A 26232-nucleotide genomic window follows, 5' to 3' on the forward strand; every position below is an offset into this window, starting at 1 on the left:
CACACCATCCTGGCCACATACTCATATCCCTGCTACCTTCAGGTAGAAGGTACAGGAGCCTGAAGACTGCAACAACCAGGTTTAGGAATAGCTACTTCCCCACAGCCATCAGGCTATTAAACCTGGCTTGGACAAAACTCTGATTATAAATAACCCATTATCTGTTATATGCACTTTATCAGTTTATTTATTCATGTGTGTATATATTTATATTATGGTATATGGACATACTTATCTGTTTTGTAGTAAATGCCTACTATGTTCTGTGTGCTGAAGCAAAGCAAGAATTTCCATTGTCCTATACAGGGACACATGACAACAAACTCACTTGAACTTCACTTGAACTTGAAAGGACGGGGGGGAAAGAAGAGGATCAATTTGGAAACTACTGACCAAGTCTTAAATTTTCTACCCAGAAAGTTGTGGAGACGAGGAACTGGAGGTATTAAATTACATGGTTAAAAAAATATTTTGAAGATCAGAGATTGGAATTGGCGCAGAAGAGGAGGCATAACTTCAGCCATCATTATATCGCATTGCAGGACAGTTTTGTTCAGGTATAGACACATCCTATCTGCTCAAGTTCAAACAAATGCTTCAAAACATTGTCCGGTGGTTCATTCTACAGCAAGACAATGATCCCAAACATACTGCTGAAGCAACAAAGGAGTTTTTCAAAGCTACAAAATGGTCAATTTTTGAGTGGCCAAGTCAATCACCCGATCTGAACCCAATTGAGCATGCCTTTTATATGCTGGAGAGAAAACTGAAGGGGACTAGCCCCCAAATCAAGCATAAGCTAAAGATGGCTGCAAAACAGGCCTGGCAGAGCATCACCAAAGAAGACACCCAGCAACTGGAGATGTCCATGAATCGCAGACTTCAAGCAATCATTGCATGCAAAGTAAATGCAACAAAATACTAAACATGACTACTTTCATTCACATGACATTGCTGTGTCCCAAACATTATGGTGCCCTGAAATGGGGGGGGGGGGACTATGTATAAACACTGCTGTAATTTCTACATGGTGAAAAAAAAGTATAAAAATGGCCTTCATTAAAATCTGACAATATGCACTTTAACCACATGTGATTTTTTTTCTTACAAATCTCAAATTGTGGAGTACAGAGACAAATAAATAAATGATGGGTCTTTGTCCCAAACATTATGGAGGGCACTGTGTATCACTCCATTCCCTGCATATCCATATGCCAATCCAAAAGACTCTTAAGTGCCACTATCATATCTGCCTCATCTACGATCTCCAGCAGTGCTTCCTATGTTTATTTCCAAGTCATATATATATATATATATATATATAAAACAAATAGCAGAGATTCCAGCACAGATCCTTGCAGAACTCCATTTGTCAGACCTCCAGCCTGAATATTGTCCTTCCACAAGCCTCAGTCTTCTATCAGTAGGCTATGTCTAAGCTGTAATCCACATGACCAAGTCACTGTTAACCCTGTGCATTTTAATGTTCGCAGAACTTAATCAAATGACTTCATAAAATCCATGTAGACAGTATCCACCGCCCCACCCTCATCGATCACCTTCATCACTGTAGTGGCAGATTATTATATCATTCAAGGAATATTTCCCTCTATCCACTATGTTGAAGACAAGGGGGGTAAGGAGATAGGGTCGTTACGCATGGGAGCTCCCCATGAGACATTCAAAGCCGTCCAAAGATATATTTTCAAAACACAGTCTCTTGATTAATAGTTTCTTTATTGTCGAAGTAAAACAGTAACATTTTCATCCAAACTTCTTCTTGTTTAAGTACATTTTAATCTTATTCGGTCATCTCCGGCATGTGACTCCGAAATGGTAGAAATCCCTGACATGGTCCAAAGTTCTGATATGGTACAAAGCTATGCAATCCCTCCATGCTTCTTCCAAACTAAACTAAAAAACTACAAGTTTCTGCACAAGAATCCCAGCAGCAAACACACCTCCGACTACGTAATAAATCCCACCCACATAATCACAGGCAGACAAAATTTAAAAGCAAATCCCATAATTTATAACATACTATGTAAAGTCAAATGGCCACTACAATCACCTCCTCAAATGGTCACTATCAAGTTAGTAAGTCTCTCTATTGGGTTAGTTACACGTTCTATGATTTCATTAGTCTAAAGATCTAAATCTAAAATGTTTCCAAATATTGATGCACAATTCATAATTGTTGTGCAAAATAAATTGTTATGAGCGATTTTCCATCATATGTGCATAGCAAGCTAGTTCAGAAGAATAATTTTGTGCTTGGTTTATGTTGATAACAGTCCTACTTTTTCAATAATAACTTGCCATCCTTACCCGCTCTGCCTTATGTATGTCATAACTCTTAATTGTTATTTAAAGTCATCTGCAAGCCAGTGAATTGTAGAGCTAACTTCCTGGAGTATTTAGAGAGAAATGATCCTGTGAATGATTTCCAAGTGTCCCAATTGCAGCTTCACGATTACTTGCCATGAACAAAGATGCAGATTGTTTTCAGGTGATCTGAATTCAAACTTTATGATAGAAAGACAGGGATAACCCAAAACAATGGAGCAATATTTCCATCTTTTTCTTTTAAAGATTCTTTTGTAAGTAGGAAATATCCATATAAATGCAGGACTCATTCATACAGGAAATAGTTTACTTGCATTGAACCAAGGGCAAACATTTGCACCAATTATCAGCATAAGCAGGTTTTAGTTAACGTGTGAAAAAAAAGGCAAGTAAGTCTCTAACAAGGGAAAGAAATAAAAAGAATCCCAATCGCAATTCAATCCTTCTGAAAGAATGTGAATATAAAAATAACTTATTAGTATTTTCCCACATATCTTGAGGAATTATGATTCCATTTGAATACATTTTCAGATTCACTGACCTGAAATGAATCCAAGTGTCAAAATAACTTGCTTCCAAGTATCCTATAAAAGACAAAATGTACCTATTAGTAGTGGAAGCTTTTCCAACCTGTCTTTGCGATGTCAGTAAATGAACACAATACCCCTGTTGCATCACTGTAGTTACCGTTTCCCATCACAGTAGTGATCCATTTACCATTTCTCTGTTAACCTTATGAGTTACCACCTGCTTTCTCAAAATCCAAATATGGTACATCCATAGGTTCCCCATTGCTCAACCTGCTCATTAAATTCTCAAAATAACATTTTCAATCGTAATTTCCCCTTTGATTAAACATATTTTATTTTTCTAGGTATCATCTTACGACTTTCATCTTTACAGTTTTCAGCAATCTCTCAACAACAAATGAAAGCATTTGCCACGGCCTCTGAGCATCCAAATTATGTTATTTAAATGCTTCAAGGTGCTTCGTATGCTATGGTATATGGTTCTGCCTTTAGTTCTAATTAATAATACTAATTACAAAAGTAAAAGTGTACATATAGACCTATGTAATCTAATATAAATGTGTACCCATCCTGTTTTTTTCACTCTTCCATGACTTTGGACATTAGCAATAACCCCCCACTGTTATTTGGGGTGCACTTCTTCCCACCCTGCCTCTTGCAAAGAAGCTATCCCATACTCTGAATTCCCTATCTCCACCACATCTGCTCCCGTGATAAGGTTTTCCATGCAAGGACATCCGAGATGTCCTCATTCTTTAGTAAATGTGGTTTCTCTCCTGTCATAATTGGGTCCCTCTCACGTGTCTCCTTTGGGTCCCGTAGTTCTGCTCATGCTGCTCCTCCTCCCCTAGACGCAAAAAGGACAGCGTTCCCCTGGTCCTCATCTTTCACGCCACCAGCCTCCGCATCCAACGGATCATGCTCCACAGTGGAATACCTCCACTATTCACATCTGCCCATCTCAACCCCTTTCCACCTTCCCCAGAGACCACACCCTCCGCAACTCCTTGGCTCACTCATCCCATTCCACCCACAGCACCCCCTCCAATGGTACTTTCCCCTGCAAACGCAGGAGATGCAACACCCGTCCTTATACCTCCTCCTTCAACTCGATCCAAGGACCCCGACAATCCTTCCAGGTGAGACAGACGTTCACATGCAACTCCTCTAACTCATTCGACTGCATCCAATGTTCCTGGAGTAGCATCCTCTACATTGGCGACTGTTTCACTAAACACTTGCGTACAGAATGCCAAGGCCCAGTGGATCTCCCAGTCGCTGTTTTAACTCCCCATCAATTCCCATACTGACCTTTCTGTCCTGGGCCGCCCGCCTCCATTGCCAGAGTGAGACCACATGCAAATAGGAGAAACGGCACCTCTTATTTTGCTTAGGGAGCCTACAACCCTGCAGGATGAACAGCGAATTCACTAATTTTGGGTAACTTCTACAAACACACCCATCCCTTCCACTCACTCTTCTCCACCCACCGCCCCCTCTCTTCCACTCCCTCTTCTCCACTCCCCGCCCCTTCTCCACCTCCATCCTCTTTCTCCACTGATGGTTGGTTAACCAGTGCCACAGTTCGCAGCGATGTATCTCTCTTGGGATCACACCATTGCAAGCCAACGATTGGCCGACCAGCGAACCTGACGTCATCTGTTGCCAGCCCTGATTTAACCTGGTCTTTTCTTGCTTCCAGTCCCCCTGCTCCACCCACCTACAATCAGACTGAAGAAGGGTCGTGACCCGAAACGTCACCACCCTTTATCTCCAGAGACACAGTCAAATGTTGCAGTAAACGTGATTTGGTGGGCACTTTTCACAGAGATTACGTATGATTTTCAAATGTTAGATCTCACCAATGAATGAAAAGCGGTCAATTTCTGGATCCGCCCATTCACAACACCCACAAAAAGTGTTTTTAGCCCCAATGCGGATGCTTGTTTGCACATCACATGTTAGGAACACACCCAGAGAAAAGACAAGTTGCTCCACGACTCTACTTCTAGTTGAGGCAGGTACATGGAGAGAAAAAGGCCATTGTACCGTTATGGAGTGTGTCAGATCCTTACCTCGAGGGACTCTGCAGACTGATGTTGAGACTGTGGGGATTAGACTCACGACTACCAAATTGAGGAGCCAAGTATGCACGATTCTGAGGAGGAGAATGTGTGATACCAGAATCAAGATGATGAACTGGTGGAGAAGGACATTTAGAAGTTGTGGGAACTAAACCAAATCTCCGTACAAATGTATGGTGGCCAGGGATGGAAAAAGATGTGGAACGACATGAGAGGTCATGCCGTAGATGGTAAGCAAACCCAATCCACCTGAGCCAATAGCCTGAGGTACATTGTTGCCCGCATGGCCATGGGAAGATGTTGTGGTAGATTTTCTAGGCCCACTTCCATCAGGAGAGTCAATACTGGTTGTGATTGACTACTACAGCACGTTCTGTGTTCAGTGTCCTTGGAGTGTGTCTATCATATTCAGATCAAGGAAAAGATCTGACTGCTGCCTCTGCTAAAGCTGTGCATTAATTTACTTTAAGTTTAGTAAAACATAGACAACATTCTCAGTGCCAATGAAAAAACTACATCAACTTATGTTAAGCAACATATTCAACGAGGCCAAATGCACCCTCCCACACCACACTCTCACCCTCAACCCCAGCATCCAACCTGCCTGCAGAAGATCTCCCCTCCCCTTTCACCCTATCCAAAACTACTCCCCAAAACAAACACACACCATCCTCCACACACAACCCACCCCCACATCCCGCCCTTCATTACCCATCACCCAGCCCCATGCCGAATCGGCACTGGGCGATTCAGAGCCAATTCCCAGCCACCAGGACAGAAACATAGAAAATAGGTGCAGGAGTAGGCCATTCAGCCCTTCAAGCCAGCACCACCATTCAATATGATCATGGCTGATCATCCAACTCAGTATCTTGTACCTGCCTTCTCTCCATACCCCCTGATTCCTTTAGCCACAAGGGCCACATCTAACTCCCTCTTAAATATAGCCAATGAACTGGCCTCAACTACCCTCTGTGGCAGAGAGTTCCAGTGATTCACCACTCTCTGTGTGAAAAATGTTTTCCTCATCTCGGTCCTAAAGGATTTCCCCCTTATCCTTAAACTGTGACCCCTTGTCCAGGACTTCCCCAACATCGGGAACAATCTTCCTGCATCTAGCCTGTCCAACCCCTTAAGAATTTTGTAAGTTTCTATAAGATCCCCCCTCAATCTTCTAAATTCTAGCGTGTACAAGCCGAGTCTATCCAGTCTTTCTTCATATGAAAGTCCTGACGTGCCAGGAATCAGTCTGGTGAACCGTCTCTGTGCTCCCTCTATGGCAAGAATGTCCTTCCTCAGATTAGGAGACCAAAACTGTACGCAATACTCCAGGCGTGGACCCTGTACAACTGCAGTAGAACCTCGGGGGTTACACAAAAAAGCTGGAGAAACTCAGCGGGCGCAGCAGCATCTATGGAGCGAAGGAAATAGGCAACGTTTCGGGACGAAACGTTGCCTATTTCCTTCGCTCCATAGATGCTGCTGCACCCGCTGAGTTTCTCCAGCTTTTTTGTGCAACCTTCGATTCTCCAGCATCTGCACAGTTCCTTCTTAAACACTGCAGTAGAGCTTCCCTGCTCCTTTATGTGGGCCGAGGCGACAGAGACGACCCTGGGCCATGGACAGACAGGTCTCCCCTGTGGACGTGCGCTAATCCCGGGCCTGGTGAGAGGGGCCGATCCGATCCGATGTACGCGGGGCCGGGGCCCGGGTCGGCTTTAGGCCTCAGTGTTTGCGCATCTCCCCCGCGCGGAAACCACCGACGGTTATGGATGTTTCATGGTCGCTGCCTGGACCTCCCCCGTGAAGCAGAGCGGGCGGGAGAGCGGGTACCTGGGCCTTTCCGGGCCGGGCCGGGCCGGGTGTTCGCGTCTAGGCTTCAACAGCGACAACTACCCGCCGAGAGGACGACGCCATGTCTGTCAGACCCGCTCTGCCGATCGCCGAGCCCCCGAACTCTGAACCCAACCAACCCAAGGACACACAATCGGCCCCGAGACATCGATCGATCCCTGGGCAGGCGCCGTCTTGGTCCCGACCGAAGCCAATGAGCTCCATGCACCGACCGGCCCTGGAGAAGTTTGCAACGACAGTAATTAGCATCGCAACCGGACTAAATTACAGTGAGAGTTCCATTGCAATCAATTGCAAAGAAGGATTCACACCGATGCATGCATTTGGGAAGTCAAACTAACTTTGTTTCCACCAAAAGAGATGGATAAACTCTCCAAAAAGATCTTGAGCACTCGAAAGCTATAACCACAAAAGCAGGCAAATAAGTTATAACTGTTAAGTATCTATAATGTGGATTACTTGGTGGCATCTATTAGTTAAGCGGCGGTTTTGGAAATACAGTGGTGGCAGTTCCATGCTTCGTGAATAAATAATTATTCTCTCGTTTGTTTATCTCTGAAAATTGGACAGTGTATCTTTCTGAGATTAACATTGACTTTTAGCAAGGACGAAATAGCGATCTTTGCATTAGCAATTAAAATCAACTTAAATAATAGCTGACTGTTGACATGTTTTCTCTCTATCGTCCCTGATAATTATGGGGAAAGGATTATGTTTAAGGTATGACAGCAGATACATTTTTTAATATTGTGAACAATTGGGAAGAGGTTGGTGCAGATAATTTGGTGTATCACGGTAGTTTGCAACATGTTTGTGCAAATAATATTTGTCCGGCAACTTGCAAACCACTTGAAATAACTTCTACCATAAAATACCCTGTGTTTATGTATGTTTAAAGCAATAAAATGAAACAATAATAACACTTCGAGTGCAATTTCCGTTAAATTAGAAAAGCGATTTTAGTTTACATATAAAAATGTGGCAAATGGGTTTTCAAGAGAGACCTCCTCACCACGCGTCCCCTCCCCACCCCCACTCGCACATAGGAAATGATAAATGCCAATAGACCAGAAATAGGTCTGTTCGGTGGACCAATTTATTTCCTTGATATCTTCAGAGGAATCTGCGCGAATTAATGTAAAATGAATGCTATCTTAAAATTCATTTATTTATCAATAACTGCATATTTAATCTAGACCAGATTCTATGCACATATAAACATGTTATTGCTACAACTTTGGCAAATTACGTTACATTTTTCGACAATCAATATTATTATGTATTCAACAACTTTGAGAACTGTTTATGTTTTATCTTTGGTGTGGTAAGCAAGACCATTATTATGCTAGTTTTTGTTACAAACGCCTGCAGATTGTTGCCAATCGATGTAAGTAATGAACATTTGTAATGAATATAATACTGGAAAAATACGCTATATTGTTATAATTGTAATAAACTATTTCTTTGAAAGCTTTATAACATCGTTCAAATGTGTATGTTGATTATTTGGCGGTTAAATCAATAGCAAACTTTACGTATTTGTTCCAAAGTGGGTAATGCAGAATGTTATATTGGTGTTTACGGATAAAGTGTAACATTTTGTTTCTTATGATCAATCACAAGGATTATGGATTTGTTTTCCAGTATCATGTATTCATAAAAATAATCTAATTGCACCTCAATTCCCAAAAAGTTGTGATAAATTTCGCATGTAAATCTAATACATTTTGAAGTATAGGTAGTAAATATAATATGTGCTGCAAAGTGCAATAAATATCTCTTCGAGTCGTGGAGATGAAGATAGATCGCATATTTAGGTCTAGTTTCAGCTTTGTGACAATTCGATGTATTTACTATTTAGGGTCCAGCCTTATTTATAATGTTACCTTGGTGAACAGCATATGCCAAATTACAAATTATCGGTCTAAACTATGAAGATTGTCAATAATAGTTATCTCGCCGAATAAATAATGCAACGTGTAATCTGGAAATGATAATCTATTTGTGGATTAACGGCTCTGCTAAAAGGTGCAGATTAAATTAGTTGAAGTTTAGTAAAACGTGGACAACATTCTCGGTGCTTAAATGAAAAGGCGACATCAGCACACGTTAAACAACTTATTTAACGTATTTTAAATGCTATTTCAGTGTTTTGCATTTATGAATATATTTAGTTTCGTTCAACGTCTAATTAACATGCCGTCGGATTATTTGAATTTTCTACAATGGAGTATGAAGTACAAAGTTCCTCCTATACATTGCAAGAAGTGTGAATATTGGGTAAATATAAACATGCGAAGCCACTTGCTGCTGGAAGCATGCATTAGTTGACAGGAGAACTAAACTGTGCGTGCTCGGTTCTCTCAAAAAAACCTCCATCAGAGATGATTATCAATTGCCTTTGTCCACGCCGCACTAAGTACCATATCGGCTGTAAATGTTTAAAACAGCCACGAGGAAAACCACGGAGGTGACTACAGTGACGAATTACTTTTCTTTTTAGCATTGTCCTTTTTGAAGAACCAATATAATTTCAGCCGTGATTTAAATGAATTGCAACGTAAGTGTACGTTTTACTGCAAATTAACAACCAAAAATGCTTTGAGAATCATTTGACCCAATCAGGATACCATTGATATAGAGAACAGATGAACAAATATTTCATAATGAACCATCAGGCAGAAATATGTAAATATATATATGTATGCATATATAATATTATATATGTGGATTATATTATATAATATATATAATATTACATGCAACCCCATGCATTGTGCAAAAAGATCTGTTGAAATTTTAAATATCATGCAAGCTGCAAATATAATTTTGATTTACCTCGAGCAAATCAAAAGTTTACCTGATTTTTAGCGTGCTTTGGTGTTTAAAGCCGCTGGGTTTGGGGACGACCCAGTCACCGCGCTGCGCGATGTGTCATTCTATTTGGCCACGCCCCTGTGCCATCCCAGCTCCCCCGTGTTTAGCTAAGTAATAACAATAGCAGTAATACTCGCTAATTAAATTAATTACGAATGCTTGTCAGTGGTGGATTAATGGCCAATAGCAGCCGCTAGGTATGAGTTACAGCCCAGAGGCTGATGATAACTGTGTTCCAGGAGTGGGGACACATCAAGTGGACAAGAGGAGGTAATTGCTGAGTACAAGAGGCGCAGCTGGGCAAGTATTGCTAAGTATAAATAGTCTGACTTCAATAGCGCATCAGTATTAGATCTACATCTCCGAGCAAGCCGAATTCTGGAAGATCAGGTTTGCATTTCAACTCCAAGGCGACATACCACAGAGAAATATTGTACGTTTAATGTATTGGAGAGAATAACACACAGGGAGAGGAGGAGAAGAAAAAAAAAACAAGACAGGGTCATATTCCTCAGAGCAGCAATGGAAGAACTTACAGCTTTTGTTTCGAAGTCTTTTGATCAAAAAGTGAAAGAGAGGAAGGATGTGATCACATACAGAGAAGTTCTTGAGAGCGGGCCTGTGCGAGCTCGGGAGCCGGGTCTGAGTGAAGGAAGTCGGGATGAAGTAATCGGTGCACAGCGCGGGGCGTCTCGTTCTCCAAGTAGCGAGCCAGAGATCGGGCCGGATAGACCGCGGGACAGCGGCACTCCGAAACTAACCGATCCGGGTAAACAAACCTTCTCATTTCACACACAGCAACGTGTGGTCTGCGTGGCGCCGTGTCAATGTTAGCTTGGTTTATTTGTGATTGTTTCAATCATGTCATTTACGAAAATCAGAGGACATGAGCACATTATGAGCAATCTGCCGAATTATTTTAATTGCTGTATTAAGTTGTCAGCTTCACATAACTCGAGAGCAGTAAATCATAAAACGGGCGGTTAATTACTACATAATCAATGATTTTGTTTTAAAAAGTGAAAGTTGCCTATCGATAAGGGACACGGAATGTGTGTCGGATCATACCGCGCGGATGTTTACAGGGGATTCGGTGACGCGAGAAGTTCAATCAATTTTAATTGCGGTGTAAAACTTAATAGCTTCTTCTGGTTTCTATTTTTCTAAAGAATGTGCCCTTCCGCTTGGCATCGGTTTTAAACAGGCCGGGTTTGCTGATATTCAATATAACGTAAAGAAAGTGTTTTTTTTTTTAAAAAAGAGACGTATTTAAAGGCAGTTACTGCTGTTTCCAGACGTTTAGCCGTAGGTAAATGACAATGACGGAACTAATCTTAATGATATATTTACATCGATACAGTGCAACTAAGTTTTGTCTCATTTACCGAGATTCACACACGATTCTACAGCATCGTTAGGAGATGGTTTCATAAATAAATGCTATTACTTTATCTATGACGCCATTTACAAGGCCACATCATCGGAAACCACACAACTATTCGCAATACTTTACATATTTCATAGAATATTGCACTTTTATAGCCTAAAAACGATTAAATGGATGCCGAATGTGGATTCAGCATTGCAGATTCTGAACCAGTCGTCTCGCTAAGTATAATCGTTCCATTTATCATTTCGCAACATTTTCTTTGATAAATGTATTTACGACAGTAGATGGGATTCTCGTTGTTATCCTCTTTTCATACAGTAAATGTTAGGTGCAGATAACGTCTTCAATCAGTATTTAGGCTGGAGCAAAACAATTTTCTTTTCTCCTTTCATCTTTATTCGCAGTAAATTGCAACAAAAAGCAAACCGTCCAATCTCTCCCATGTAGCGTAAGATGCTTTCACGGTGTAACCTTGTCGGTGATGTGTGGCACGGTGATTTTTAATGTACATATGTATATGACAGATGACTCTCTTTATGAAAATAAATCATATAAAAACGTATTGCTGATTCACATGACGATTAAAATAAGAAGACGTGTCTAAGTTTCCAGAGCTATGAGCGACAAAGTATATCAGTGCTCGCTGTCACATTGTACTTTGTAATCAGTAAGCGTTAATTGATTTATTTTTAAATTTCGTTACAAATAAATCAAGCCACTAAAACACGAACAGTTTGGCAATCATAACAAAGGTCTTTCTGACCCAGTATTGTGGTTGAAAATGTATTGTCCTAAATATAAAAAGACGACGAGCATTGCTTCTGTGTCTAATTTGGTTAGAGGGCCCGTTCTGTCAGTAAACCAGTAGCAGAGCCCGCTGGATGTTGCAGCTTATGTACCTAAAGAAAAAGATCCTAAACTCGAAACATTTGGAGCTCCACTGTGAAGTGTTTATTAATTACACAGAGCGGAACCTAATAGTTCAGCTATTCAAACAACTTGGCTCTTTGTTATCTAACGCATGTGATAGCACCTGAGTCTTCCTGATAGATAATGGGATGAGAGAGCAGAATTTAAAAAGACCAAATACGCTGTGAGTTTGTATTAATAGCCATATTTAAAATATTCAAAATATTTAAAACGTCCGTTCTTTCTGTGCAGCAACAAATTTACTAAATCAAATTATTTAAATGCGATGCACATGGCTAACATTCAAAGGTGTTGTCTATTGTTATGTTCTGGCAATATCAGACCGACGCTACTGTATATCATCATGCTCGTCATTGAGTAAGAAAATTATGAAAATAAGATTAATTGAGAGAGGTGGAAATTATGTTGAATAAACAAAAATAATAATTTCCCGTGAACGCACAGCTTTCTTCCTGCTACTAAATGCTGCTTCTTTACCGTGGTACTAGCGTGGGCACTCCAGTGACAAGTTCGGTGGCGAGGGCAGGAGTTAGATTGTGTTTATCGTTAATTGTACCTTGTGTGGCTGAAATGGTTGTGATTCCGACCGGATTTGATTTTTATAGAACTGTTAACTTTTTAAAGATCTCCATTTCAAATATTCCTGCCAATGATTCTATCTATCGATATAACTAGCAAAGACGTGATGATAATTCTCGCCGTGCAATGCTCGTTTGTAGGAAGTGGCGACATTAAAGAGAAAAAGGAAGACACCAAACCAGTGGAAGAGGAAGCTCAGACCAAAATTAAGCAACGGCGAAGTCGGACTAACTTCACACTGGAACAGCTAAACGAGCTGGAGAGGTTATTCGATGAGACTCATTATCCGGATGCATTTATGAGGGAAGAGCTGAGCCAGAGACTGGGGCTCTCAGAGGCCAGGGTACAAGTAAGGCAAACATTCCCCATTACACACCCATCTGGCATTTTGGAAACACCAGTTTTAATTTCGTAACACGAAGTTTTTAATATACCGGGTGATTTCATTATTTATATTTAAACGCGGATTGTGGTTTGCACCTCTGCGAGAAATGAATACTGTACCAATACACTTGGGTTTACGTGCAAAGGAAACAAATTAGGGCAACTGCACAACATCGGGCTCGGGACATAAAGGGGATGATTTATGTTTACATAAGTAGTCCTTCAGATGTCGACGCTGCATGCGGCTATGATGAATTAAATAGGTTTGGATCGTACGAACTGATATTTAATTTACTAGAAGTTTCGGAGAAGTTGCGGTTGATAGGCTAGAGGCAGCTGCAGCTGCTGTTGGGAAATTACTTGCAGCGTGCGCCCTCTGTAACTGTACCATCTGCATCAAGCTATATGGTATTCTTATGGGGGTTCCCAGCCTGTAATACGATAACGAGGTAAACTTAGCAGCAACTTGACCCGAACAAATCGACCAGTGTCCAAAACCATCAAACAGACCTGCAAAAGGGAGGAAAAAAAGATTTGTTGCTCAAAGAACCTTCGAAGGAAAAAAAACATTATTCACACGATCCTTTTCTTATTCCTCTGTGTATGACCAGTAACATCCCCCCCCATTACATTTCTCAATATCATGCCACAAGGAATGATGAGAGATAATTAACGTTGTTGGTGATGATACCAATAGCAAGTCGCCCGAGCTCTGAATATCTGAATTTAAGTTATTTATTAGCAGTTGTACAGGGCGCCGTATTGGTCAACTTCTCAGTTCAGATGTCCATGCCATTCATAATGGTTTAAACCCAGGGCAGCAAGTGGTATATTTCAAGAACTATTATGCATCCTACAAACGATACATGTTAAACACAAACCTTGCCCTGTGACATTTGTAGGCTTGCACCATGGGGGTATGTCCCGTCATCTATTCCCATTCTCCTGAACAGCTCTTCCCATCACTGTAAAATTATTGGTTACATTGTAATGGCAAACTGAATCCACATTATATCTGAAATCCTCATCAATATCATCGACTGGGTAATCATCCTTTGTTCTCAGTGGCAATTAAATTCCACTTCCTAGGCATGTACAAAAGGAGAACTCAAGAAATAATCTACATTTCATTTTCAATCAGTCATTTTTGAAGAGCCACAGAACTATATTTAGCTGCCATGCCTGGGCAGCATTTGGTCTCAATTGTATCAATTCGGATGCTGTTATGTCATGAGCTGTAGGATGCCATATTGATTAAAACTCATTGAACAAAGTATAGTGAAAGGTTTCCAGAAGATTGAATATTTAATCAACGCATCAAAGTATTTGATTTAATTTCCGTTACTAAATCCGTATGTTAAACTAACAATCTGCTTTGATAATACTTATCATTAAAAAAAAATGCGACGTCCCCGTGCCATTGGATCGAAAGTAAACGTGGCTTCACAATTCCAAAATGCGCTTAAGTTTTTTTTTCCTGCCCATGTATGCATCTGGGAAACTTGTTCATGTGGTGCTACTTGCAAATAAAATGATTTCGATATAGTACATGCATTATTTAACACCAGACTTTCATCTGAGAATTGAAAACCAGCTTAACATATTAATGCGGTATTTATTGTATGGGTTTTAATCTGTGTCCTTTGTGAGCGTATGTTGCCTTGCTATAATAAACAAAAGAATAAACACCGGATTATATCACATATATAAATCTGGAATAATACTAATTACAAGGCATTGGAATTATTAACAGGGAAACGTTTTTTTCTCTCATTGCTGGTAGTTATTTTAGTCTATTAATGAGCAAAGTCTGATTGGAGGCAGACCATTGCTCAAACGTCAGGGCCATTATCGTTGTGGTATTAGATGTCATGGAGTTGTCTCTGGATCGTATGGTACCATAACCTTTATCTATAAATGAAACGAGGCATAAAATAATCTCTCATGTACCAATAAACATTTAAAAAAAAAACCGGACATCATAATGTGTTTTCGATTGTTTGCAGCATCCCCCCCCTCCAAATATATTGCCATGCGTTGTATATGTAAGAGTCAGATAATTAAAATAAACGAGGTCAATCAGATTAATAATTAATAAGTCCGACGGGATATTGCATCGCATAGTTGTCAGTTTGAACAATATAACTCGTGCATTCTGAGATGCAGCTGCCAATCATTGTCATTAAAAAAAAAAATGTTTGCCCCATAGGTATGGTTTCAGAATAGGAGAGCAAAATGTCGAAAGCAAGAAAATCAACTTCATAAAGGTACGTGTGTTAGTTTGGAGACGTTTAATCATCGCTAATATCCGGACATGCTCGGTTTTAATGGATTGCTATAAACATTATGTGTACACTGGCTTCAAACCGTGTTTATGGGGATGCAATCCAGGGCCGCCTGATTGCGGGACAGCGGCGTAGTGCCAGGGACCCGGGTTCGATCCCGACCTCTGGCACTGTCTGTGTGGAGTTTGCCCGTTCTCCCTGCGACTTCGTGGGTTTTCTCCGGCTGCTTCAGATTTTCCCCACATCCCCAAAACGTGCGGGGTTGTAGGTTAATTTCCCCGCCTGTAAACTGCCTGCAATGTGTAGGGAGTGGATGCGAATATGGGATAACGGAGAACTCGCGTTAACTGTGATCGGTGCTCGGTGTGAATTCGGTGGGCCGAAGGGCCTGTTTCCGTGATGCATCTTTGAAACAAAATGTAATTCTGTATCCAGGGTAGGTGAGTGGGTGGGATCTTGAATACAAAACAGATCGAAAGTTTCAACTATGCTATGAAACATACTTTGAAGTCAAAAATTACAACGCTAATTTCAATATGACATTTTGATCATTGTCTAAGGATTCGCACATACTAATTAAAGTAACACAATAACTATGAGACGAAAAGGTGCATTTATTTCAATGACCTTGTTTACCTGGTGTAGGTGTACTTATTGGAACCGCTAGTCAGTTTGAAGCGTGTCGAGTCGCACCGTACGTTAACGTGGGGGCCTTGAGGATGCCATTTCAACAGGCAAGTAATAACATCCACATCCAACTTCATGATGTTACCGGGTTGTATGCAAAACGAAGCGTTTTACTGTAATTGAAACGAATCACTGATGTCCCCGAGATACAAGTTGCTTGATCCCTTACACGTGGTGGGTCTCGACCCGAAACGTCACATACTCTTTTTCTCCGGAGATGCTGCCTGACTCGCTGAGTTACTCCAGCTTGTTGTGTCTATCTCCGTCCATGATGCTTGTTTTGAAAGTGAAATCCTAATGGGTCATTTGAAATCAATGATCATCGTGATTTTTCAGAGCAATTCTTCATGTCATTGCTAAGATGACATTGATAATGAACAGGTGACCCCATTAATTTCCATGGGCGTGATCTCAGGGGCGAATAATTAGCGAGGAGAGAGAAAACTGGATTTTATTTTGGAGCTACTTGGGGTCTGTTTCCAGTTGAATTAGTTATAGTTGATGATTGCTGAACAACCCGTATCATGTTCTGCCATTTTATCAGTAAGTGCTGTTGATAATGAGACACGGGCAGCGTCCTAAGATGATCGGTATTCCCCCGAGAGCTTTCATTAACAACGTGTAATTCCATTCTTCATTTGCCCGACTTGGCGAAAGGATTCCGACTTGTTTTTTTTTTTGCCATTTATCTGATCCATTTACTAGTATGTGGATGGCTGCACATTTCCCGATGTCTCGTTTTTCAGGATGCCTGAATAATTCAAACGGAGTTTTATTTCTTTGCAAATATTTACTGCCAAATTTTAAGCATGCAGCCTTATTTAGATTTGAGATTCCATTGGCCAGGTGCCGATGTTACTTCCAAGTAGCAATTAATTTGTACAATGTTCTCACCACCTGCAAATAGATGAGTCTTGGCACACGCGGGGAATACTGGCGGTCCTCGCCCAATGTGACATATTCGGTACCAAACCTGGCCTCATAGTCGCAGATTGCATTAACTGTCTGGACATAAGTTCAAGTCAGCATCCAAATATCTGCAATTTGAATTTACTTAATAAGAATTGGAAATTAATTAGTGTTATCCCAACTCCATATCACCCAAGGTTGATTCATGTTGGTCTATTTATTAGCCTTAAGGTTATGTAGTGCGCTTTCCCACTTCGCTTTGCAGTTATTGATTTTAGACGTGTTTACATTTTCACACGATTCTCAGTACACTTGCCCTACATATCTAACTATTCTAAGTATATTCCTTAATCATGTTTGACAGACTGTATTCAAAGATTTCACTACACTTCTCTAGCAATTTTAAAATTCATGTCCGCCTGATAATTTGGGGGAGACGTTGAATTAAATCGAAATAGATACAAATCTACTCGAGTTTTCTCTGGAATGGAACATATTCCTGTAGCCTTCCTTGAGGCCGAGAGACACACTGGACAGATGGACAGGCTTGAATTTCCTCAATTTGAATTAAACTACAGTCTTCGAGCATTTCTGGTGGCAGTTACTATCCACTACCACTGGTTGTTTCAAATGAAGCAAAAACAAATCGTGTCTCCTCTTTAAAATCGATTATTTAAATTTGTTTTTCGAAAATATCCTTCATTTGTTCTATGTATCTCTATATCACCGTCCACATCTCTCGTTTCCCTGTCCCCTGACTCTTAGACTGAAGAAGGGTCTCGATCCGAAACGTCATCTATTCCTTTTCTCCAGAGATGCTGCCTGTCCCACTGCGTTACTCCAGCTTTCTGTGTCTATCTTCCGGTTAAAGCAGCATCAGCAGTTCCTTCCTTACACTACCCTTCACCATCTATGGATTTCCACATCGGTGCTTCTTAAACGTGGATGTGAGTGTGAAGAAGGTTGCTTCGTGGTTTTCTGAAACGATAAGAACAAAAATAAATCGTTAAATCACTAAAACTCTCCACATATGGTCGACTAGAGGAACTGCTGTTTACAGCAAGATGCCTCGTTTTCTATTCAGTTTGATCGGAAGTGTGAAATTCGCGTTACCTTCATCCTGTCTCTTGTCATCCCGTCTCTTGCCTTCAGACGATTGAGCCGCAACGCAAGAATTCACTCGCTGTAGAGTGGAATAATCTGATAGTCTTAGCGTTGAATGTTAGTGTATCCACTCATTGGGGTCCCATTCAAAAACTACAGGCTACTGACCAATGGTATAAAACCACTCGTTACCCTTCTGAGCTATTGATTACTGTCAGACACTTCTGGGAATGTAATTGCAGCGAACTACAGGTGCTGACATCTTAAACAGAACACAAAGTGCTGGAGGAACTCAGCGGATCAGACAGCACCTGTGCATTCAAGAAGGGGCTGACGAAGGGTCCCGACTCGAGACGTCGCTCATCGCCTCCGGAGATGTAGTTCCGTTTACAGATACAACCAGGATACAAGCCCTTCGGCCCACCGAGACCACGCCGGCCATCCACCCGTCCACACTAGTTCGACGTTGTCCTACTTTCCCGTCAATTCCCGAAAGACTGAGGGGGAGAATTTGCAGAGGCACACTAACCTACAAACTCGCACGGGATAGGATTTTTTTTTAATGTTGTGATGTGGGGGGAAAGAGACGGGGTAAACCCACACTGCCACCCAGCTTTGTGTCATCCTCAAACTCGGTGATGTCACATGTCATTGCCTCGTCTAAATCGTTAATATATATTGTAAATAACTGGGGTCCCAGCACCAAGCCTTGCGGCACCACACTTGTCACTACCTGCCATTCTGAAAAGGACCTGTTAATTCCTACCCTTTGCTTCCTGTCTGCCGACCAGTTCTCTAACCATCTAAATACACGATCCCCAATACCATGTGCTCTAATTTGGCACAATGTGCTCTAATTTGGCTCTTGTGTGAGACCTTATCAAAGGCTTTTTGACAGTCCAGATACACCACATCCATTTGTTCTCCCTTATACATTCTATTTGTTACATCCTCAAAACATTCCAGAAGATTAGTCAAGCATGATTACCCCTTCATAAATCCATGCCGACTCTGACCGATCCCGTCACTACTTTCCAGCTGCGTTGCTACAACATCTTTAACAATTGACGCAAGCATCTTCACCACTACCGATGTAAGGCTAACTGGTCTATAATTCCCAGTTTTCGCTCTCTCTACTTTCTTAAAAACGTGGAGTTACATTGGCTACCCTCCAGTCCACAGGAACTGATCCATGCAGACCATCAGGCCCTAGGGATTTGTGTTCAAGAAGGAACTGCAGATGCTGGAAGATCGAACGTACACACAATCTTGCATACACAGAATGCACAGGCCCTAGGGATTTATCTGCCTTCAGTCCCAACAGTTTACCTAACACAAATTCCTGACTGATGTGGATTCCCTTGACTGATGTGGATTCGGACAAACAGCACTTGAGGCCGGGATCCAACCCGGGTCTCTGGTGCTGTGTGGCAGCAACTCTACCACATGCACCACTGCCCCGCTGAAATACAGCTCCTGAATTACATTCTCGTAAATTCAGTTGAAGACAATGAAAGTTTTAAGTTTATACCAATGCATTAAAACTGTGCATGTCCAGATGTTAGCAATGATTAAGAACCTGTAATTTCTTATTTCAAGAGTCAAGAGTGTTTTATTATCATATGTCGCAGATAGAACAATGAAATTCTTGCAGCAGCAGCATAACAGAATAAGTAAATACACGACACTGTAAATAACATAATAAACGGGAAAAAATGTTAAGTGTGTGGATATATACATAATAAATATATATATATATATAAATGCACACACACATATATATATGATTCAATATGACCATGGCTGATCATCCCCAATCAGTACCCCGTTCCTGCCTTCTCCCATATCTACCCCCCCCCCACACACACACACACACATATACCTCAAGTCAAGACAAGAGTGTGTGATTGTCATATGTCCCAGATAGAACAATGAAATTCTTACTTGCTGCAGCGCATATGTGTGCGTGTGTGTATGTATATATGTGTGTATATGTGTTTTTTTAATGTACAAGATCCATTTATTTGTCACGTCTGCCAGATGGCACAGTGAAATGTGTGCGTAATACACACGCGTACATAAAACCCCCCAATAATAGTGCAATAATTTCCTAGCAATAGTTGTTGACTGTAACTTCTGTGTGTAATAGCCGTGTCTCAATCAGCTCGTTTGTGTTTTCAGGAGAACCACTGCAACATGACCCCGCTGTCCTTCCAGGTCCAGGCTCAGCTGCAGCTGGATAGCGTGGCTCACGCGCACCACCACCTGCACCCACACCTGGCGGCGCACGCTCCCTACATGATGTTCCCCCCGCCGCCCTTCGGCCTGCCCCTGGCCACATTGGCAGAGTCGGCCACTGTGGTGGCGGCCGCGGCCGCAGCCAAGACCACCAGCAAAAACTCCAGCATCGCAGACTTGAGACTCAAAGCCAAAAAACACGCCGCCGCGCTGGGCCTGTGATCTCAACAAAAAAAAAAAACACAGCAACTTTTCCCAAGGGTTGAAGACACGACACAAAAAAACAAAACAAAAAACAAAACTCGCCTCCAAAGGAGGAAGGACCCGCAGCTGGGAAATAAAGTTCAGGGTTGAGCTTTCTGCGAAATCATTTTAGCACAAAAATTTACTTGATACCCACGGATGGGGGCTGGCCTCCTCCTGTAGAATGTAAATCCCGACGCTTGCTTTTGCTTCCCATAAAATATTGGAACATTGCACAGAGGTGGAAAAATTGGATTTCTTACCTGTCTGAGTGAACTATTTATGAGAGTCAAGAGTGAACCATCAAAATGAAGTGCAAAGGATTACACTTGCATGTATATTTATACTATTTTCAACGATGCTCATGTCCTTTCAATCAGAATTGCACTTGGTTTATGTTAGGCGGGACACATAATTGCTGATGCAAGTGTGGAGACGAAATAATCTCAAAGATTTTCATTTTGGGAATTTTCCAATGTACTATTTTCTTGTCGTTACAATAACTGGAGCGATGGACAATAAGAACCATTCGACCTAGATGTCAATTTGTTTAGATCAAAAATTATAAATTATGTATCCAAAATGTTGCCGTAAACTCTTGTAGTTTAAGCCCTACGATTAAGGTACGGTCCTTTGTGTAAAACAGTTGTCAATACACGAACAAAGTTTTATTTTGGTTAAATTGTGTATGACTGATAGACTGTCAGTATTTAATTTTTATTTCATATGTGGTTTTATTCTTAAATATTTCTCTTGTGCTATTATGAGAATTTATTTCACATAGATGTTTATGGAATATGTTTATATGAGGCGTTGGTTTCATTGAAACCTTGATTCACTCAAAGGACAGCAGAAGCTGAAGAGCTCATTGCAAAGGAGTGTTACTCGGAGTAATCATGTCCTTTCCCGTCGTCAGACTAGAGATCGGAGGTAAAAATGTATTGCAGTTCATAGATGCTGCGCCATTCTTGGTTTATTTATAATAAAGTTAACTGACTATTTGTACGTGTTCAACGATGACTCTAAACATGAAACAAAATCTCTATTGTACAGTTCTACGGTTTAATGTCAATGCAATTAATCAGAATGAATTAGATTAACGAAAATCAGCCGATATCGATCAGATTTTGCAATTATTGCAACGAGTGCCAAGTCAGAATGAAATGATTTTATATATTTAATTAAAATATGTTGAAGTCGTCATTGTTTTCTTTTTTTCTTTTACGTCTTTTCTCAATTCTGTTTTCAAATTTTTGGTTTGCGTGTGTTTGGACTTTGCAATTTGTATTGTTTTGTTTTCGAGAACGAAGGTACCTTCGAATATTGTTGCATGAAGAATAAGAAGATTTGATTTTTGCAAACGCGATGCTGTGGCAGACATGAGAAGTTTTACGTTCAAAGACTTTTTAAAGACTTACAATTGTCAAACTTTGCTACATTCGGCCATAACGATCGGGTAAATACAACGACGTGAAGCTATGGTCACTGATGCGGTCATTGTGATGCAAATCAAAACTTTCCTTTTTTAAGTGTTTTTACGGTGGTAAGTCAGAACATTCTAAACAATTTATTGTGATGGTGTGATGTTTACATTTTTCTTGGCTAACTTTTTCCAAATTAATGAGCAGCGAAAAGCTCTTTAGGGTGAGCACGTGGGAAAAAAACAAAACCAAGCTATCCGTCTCGAACGAACCAAAATGGGAGTTTATTTAATCAGCCTCAAAAGACTTGCGAAAGGGAGTCCCGACATGACTGCGCAAGACCAACACACTTGGACATTTGGGGGGCCTGGGTGAATTTTAACGACCATGTGACTAAACTTTCATACAAATGACTTTAAGAACGAGGTATTTTTTATTTCTCATCCAAAATTATGTGTACAGAACTAAATTTACTATTGGATTAATTTGTGGGATATAAAACAAAGTGAACGTAAGTGATAGGAACAGAATTAGGCCTTTCGGCCCATCAAGCCTACTCCGCCATTCAATCATGGCTAATCTACCTTTCCCTCTCAATCCCATTCTCCTGCCTTCTCCTCAGAACTCTTGGCACCCGTAATAGTCACAGGGAGCCTAACAAACAATTCAAAAACGTCACTGAAATCTAATTTTGGAAATATGAGCTACGCCCCAATATGTATACATTTTCTAAAATCAGTTATGTTAAGTGTATGAAGGAACTGCAGATGTTGGTTTAACCCGAAGATAGGCACAAACAGCTGGAGTGACTCAGCGGGTCAGACAGCATCTCTGGGGAAAAAGGAACAGGTGAAGTTTCGGGTCGAGACCCTTCTTTAGTTATGTTAACATCTGCTCGTGGGTATAAAAACATTCCAATGGTGGAAAATGTACATGCATTCAGTAAAAAAGGTACTGAGTTCCATGAGCAAACTTAGTTTTCAGCTGGTACACAAAAATGCTGGATAAACTCAGCGGGTGCAGCAGCATCTATGGTGCGAAGGAGATAGGCAAAACCCTTCTTCAGACTTTGGAGTTTTCAGCTGTCTTGGATGATGTTTCAGAGGGGACAGGTACTGGGCATACCTGTACGTTGAAAGGAAATGTCTATAATTTGATCCGGCATTGTTGTGTCCCCTCAGGTGGCCCTACCTGCGGGCAGGTGTTTGGTTGGTGTTTGTCTCTGCCGCAGCACTGTTAAAATAAAATAATGTCACAAAGACTTTGGTTTATCCGAAGTAAATTTTCAGCGCCCCAAAATAGATTGTTGTCTGAATGGAGCGATCTAGGTGGCCAGATGCGAAGCGCTCACCTGGGCAACGAGGGCTCCCGAGTCCAGCGAAAGAACCAGTGGACGGCCATGGAGCTGGTCGGGGCAGCTGGCGCGTCTGGTAGGGAACTCTACACGCACCGAGAGGCCACCCCCACCCCCCTTACAACCGACCTGTAACCGCTGATCTGTAACTTGCTGAAGCGGCCGATAATGGTCTCGTTTATGGGGTCGAAACATTTAGTTCTTCCCAAATCCCAAAGACGTGCTGGTTTGTAGCTGCTGTAAATCGCTCCTCGTGTGTGTGTGTGTGTGTCTGTGTGTGTGTTGGGCCGAAGGGCCTGTATCCATGCTGTATCTCTGAAATAAACAAAAGTACCTCATCTACATCCACGAGCTGCTCCGGGTCCGACTAGCGGTAGACAGTCACTAACACGAAATTATCCTTCACGACATGACAGAAATGTGGAACTGCTGACGTTTTTTTTAACACAAATCATGGCGGTAAGGCCAGAGTTTGGCGCGCATTGCTCAAAAATGACTGCTCCGGAGTTTATGAAATGAAGTTTTTTTGGCGCGTTGCTGGGAGCCCAGTGGCTGGGCTATGATGAGGAAAACGCCGTGATAAATGTTCCGTGTGGCGGGAGTGGGTGGATGGTACTTGCATTCACTCTTTGCCTTGCCAACAGGTTAGTGGAAGATATAGATGTAGGGTTATTATTGTCACGTGTACAGTGAAGAGCTTTTCTTTATTGGTTTTTGAGAGTGCTGCCGAACATACCTTTAGTGGATTGTGAACACTTCCCACTGACAATTTGTGGGTTTTGTTTTTGCAGACATGAGACGTTGCATCCTTGATATGACGGTGGAAGAGGTAATAGGCGTTCAGTTTGGAGCACAGAATGCCAATCAGATGGACCGCCTAGTGTTAGGTGGTTTGCAACCATTCATTGCATTTGTAGCATTAGAGACCTTTGAATTATCTTTAATTGCACATTATCATGTTTCGGTGTTATATGTTACACTAAATGTTGTGCCCTTTATCCTTTATGCGTGCACTGTGAACGGCTGGCATGGTGCGGGCATGAGGTGTTGATGGGGGGGTGGTGGGGTTGCTGGTGTGTGCAATGGACTGGGCCACATCTACAACCCTCTGCAAATTTCTTGCAGTATCATGCATTGGTGTTCTCAAACCAAGCTGTGAATCAATCTGATAATAGGCTTTTTCTGGTGCATCTGTAGAAGTTGGTAAGAGTCATTGGCATCATACTGGACTTCCTTAATTACCTGAGGAAGTTGAGATGTTGGTGTGCTTTTTTGGCGTAAGCTTTTGGTCCTATGAACAGCCTCCTTTATTTGAAAAGATCTTGGCTGACTTTTCACCTTGGTGCCTCTGTTCAACATAATCCCGATCCTCTTTGATACAGGATATTCAAAGATCTTCTCTATATACGAGTCTGTAATATACTCAGTAAACAACTCTGCACAATCCTCCTGGGTAGAAACTTCCAAAGATTCACTATTATCTGGGTAATGACATTTCTGCTCCTTTCTGTCCTGAATGGCCAACCTTTATTCTCAGACTGATTATTGACACCTCAGCCCAGGAAAAACATTATCATTCCATCTACACTGTGAAATGCCTGAAGAATTTTGCTTCAATTAGATCACTTTAATAAATCCATTCAGCATAGGCTCAGTCCTATTAATCATTGCACCCATTTTAGAAATTAAACTGATGAACCTTTTGTTGTACTCCCTATATCACAAATATATCCTCCCTGGGGTGGAGAGATTGACCAAGTAGATTGTGAATACCTGTGGCCCTAGTATCATTGCTGTGGCTCATGACCATTCACAATCTCCCGACCCAATAATAACCTGGGTATTGTTGAGCTTCTGTTTTTTGTTATCCAACCCTTGGTCCACAACAGAGTGATACCCCAAACCTATACATTCTAAATGTAGTAATGAACTGCAGATGCTGGTTTACACCAAAAATGGACACAAAATACTGGAGTAGCTCAGCAGGACAGGCAGCATCTCCAGAGAGAAGGAATGGGTGATGTTTCAGGTCAAGACCCTTCTTCAGACAAGTCTGAAGACTGAAGTCTGCAATAAGGTCTGAAGAAGAGTCTCGACCTGAAACGTCATTTAATCCTTTTCACTAGAGATGCTCCATAACCCGCTGAGTTACTCCAGCATTTTGTGTTCTATACATATTCTTCCGATACATTTATTTATTAATTATCTTCCTAAATTTGTTTAATTTCCTCCATTGCGGCATCAAGTCAAAAGATTTTTGGAAGTTGAAAACACCACAGCAACTGATTCCCTTTTATTTATTCTGCCTGCTATAAGCTGCAAAAAAACTCTTAAAAAATGATTAATCATGATTGCCCTTTCATAAATCTACGTTAACTCAGTCCAGTCCTATTATTATTTTCTGATGATACTAGCTGAGGGGGTCAAACTTATTAAATCAGCAACCTGCTGTCATTTCCTTAATAATAGGTTCTAATACTTTGCCAACCATTCATGTCATGCTGCTGCTCTGCATTTCCCCAATTTCCGTTTTCGCCCCTTTCTTAAATGTGAGGTCACATTTGCTAGCTTTTCATCGATGGGAACTGTTGTGGAACTCAAAGCCATTTCTTGCAAAACTATTGGATGCTGTTGGGGATTTATTGGTTTTCAATCTTGTTAATTTTTCAAGTACATTTTTTGTATGTGTTAATTTCTTTGGATTTATGTTATGTATGACCTGTTGACTATCATTGTTTAATCTCTCTACCATTTCTACTTTTTCTTGGCTTATTTTCTCCTGTCTCAATCTGCAATGAATCCACATTAACGTTTTCCTATCTTTTTTTCGCATTTATATATCCAGTATAATCTCTTAAAATCTGTTTATTTAAAATAATTTTCACTAGCTTACACACACTTTTTACTTTCCTTATCAATTTCTTAGTGTTTCTTTGCCGAAATCTGAAAGATTCCCACTTCATAGATGTGTTTCTCTTATTGGCAACAATATAAGCCTATTCTTCTGATCTAATATT

The 26232-nt window shown here is 41.1% G+C and overlaps 2 protein-coding genes across 2 annotated transcripts in view; one reads left to right on the forward strand and one right to left on the reverse strand.

Annotated features, from left to right (window-relative positions):
* Positions 1–7330, reverse strand: part of rsrc1 (arginine/serine-rich coiled-coil 1) — a 272809-nt gene extending 265479 nt beyond the window's left edge. Inside the window, exons 1-5 of the mRNA XM_055645333.1 lie at positions 7314–7330; positions 7156–7213; positions 6794–6852; positions 4952–5034; positions 2888–2930 (exon numbers count right to left, since the gene is read on the reverse strand). Of these exons, the coding sequence (XP_055501308.1) occupies positions 2888–2930; positions 4952–5034; positions 6794–6852; positions 7156–7213; positions 7314–7330 (260 nt within the window). The remainder of the gene's footprint in view (positions 1–2887; positions 2931–4951; positions 5035–6793; positions 6853–7155; positions 7214–7313) is intronic.
* Positions 7331–9571: 2241 nt separating this feature from the next.
* On the forward strand, positions 9572–21641 carry shox2 (short stature homeobox 2). Its single transcript, XM_055646385.1, has 5 exons — positions 9572–10460; positions 12731–12939; positions 15184–15241; positions 15905–15993; positions 20141–21641. The coding sequence occupies exons 1-5, from the start codon at positions 10214–10216 to the stop codon at positions 20417–20419; spliced, it is 882 nt and encodes a 293-aa protein (XP_055502360.1). The 5' UTR covers positions 9572–10213; the 3' UTR covers positions 20420–21641.
* Positions 21642–26232: the final 4591 nt, after the last annotated feature.

This window comes from Leucoraja erinacea, chromosome 14 (genome assembly GCF_028641065.1).
Source record: "Leucoraja erinacea ecotype New England chromosome 14, Leri_hhj_1, whole genome shotgun sequence".
In the NCBI taxonomy this organism is placed as follows: domain Eukaryota; kingdom Metazoa; phylum Chordata; class Chondrichthyes; order Rajiformes; family Rajidae; genus Leucoraja; species Leucoraja erinaceus.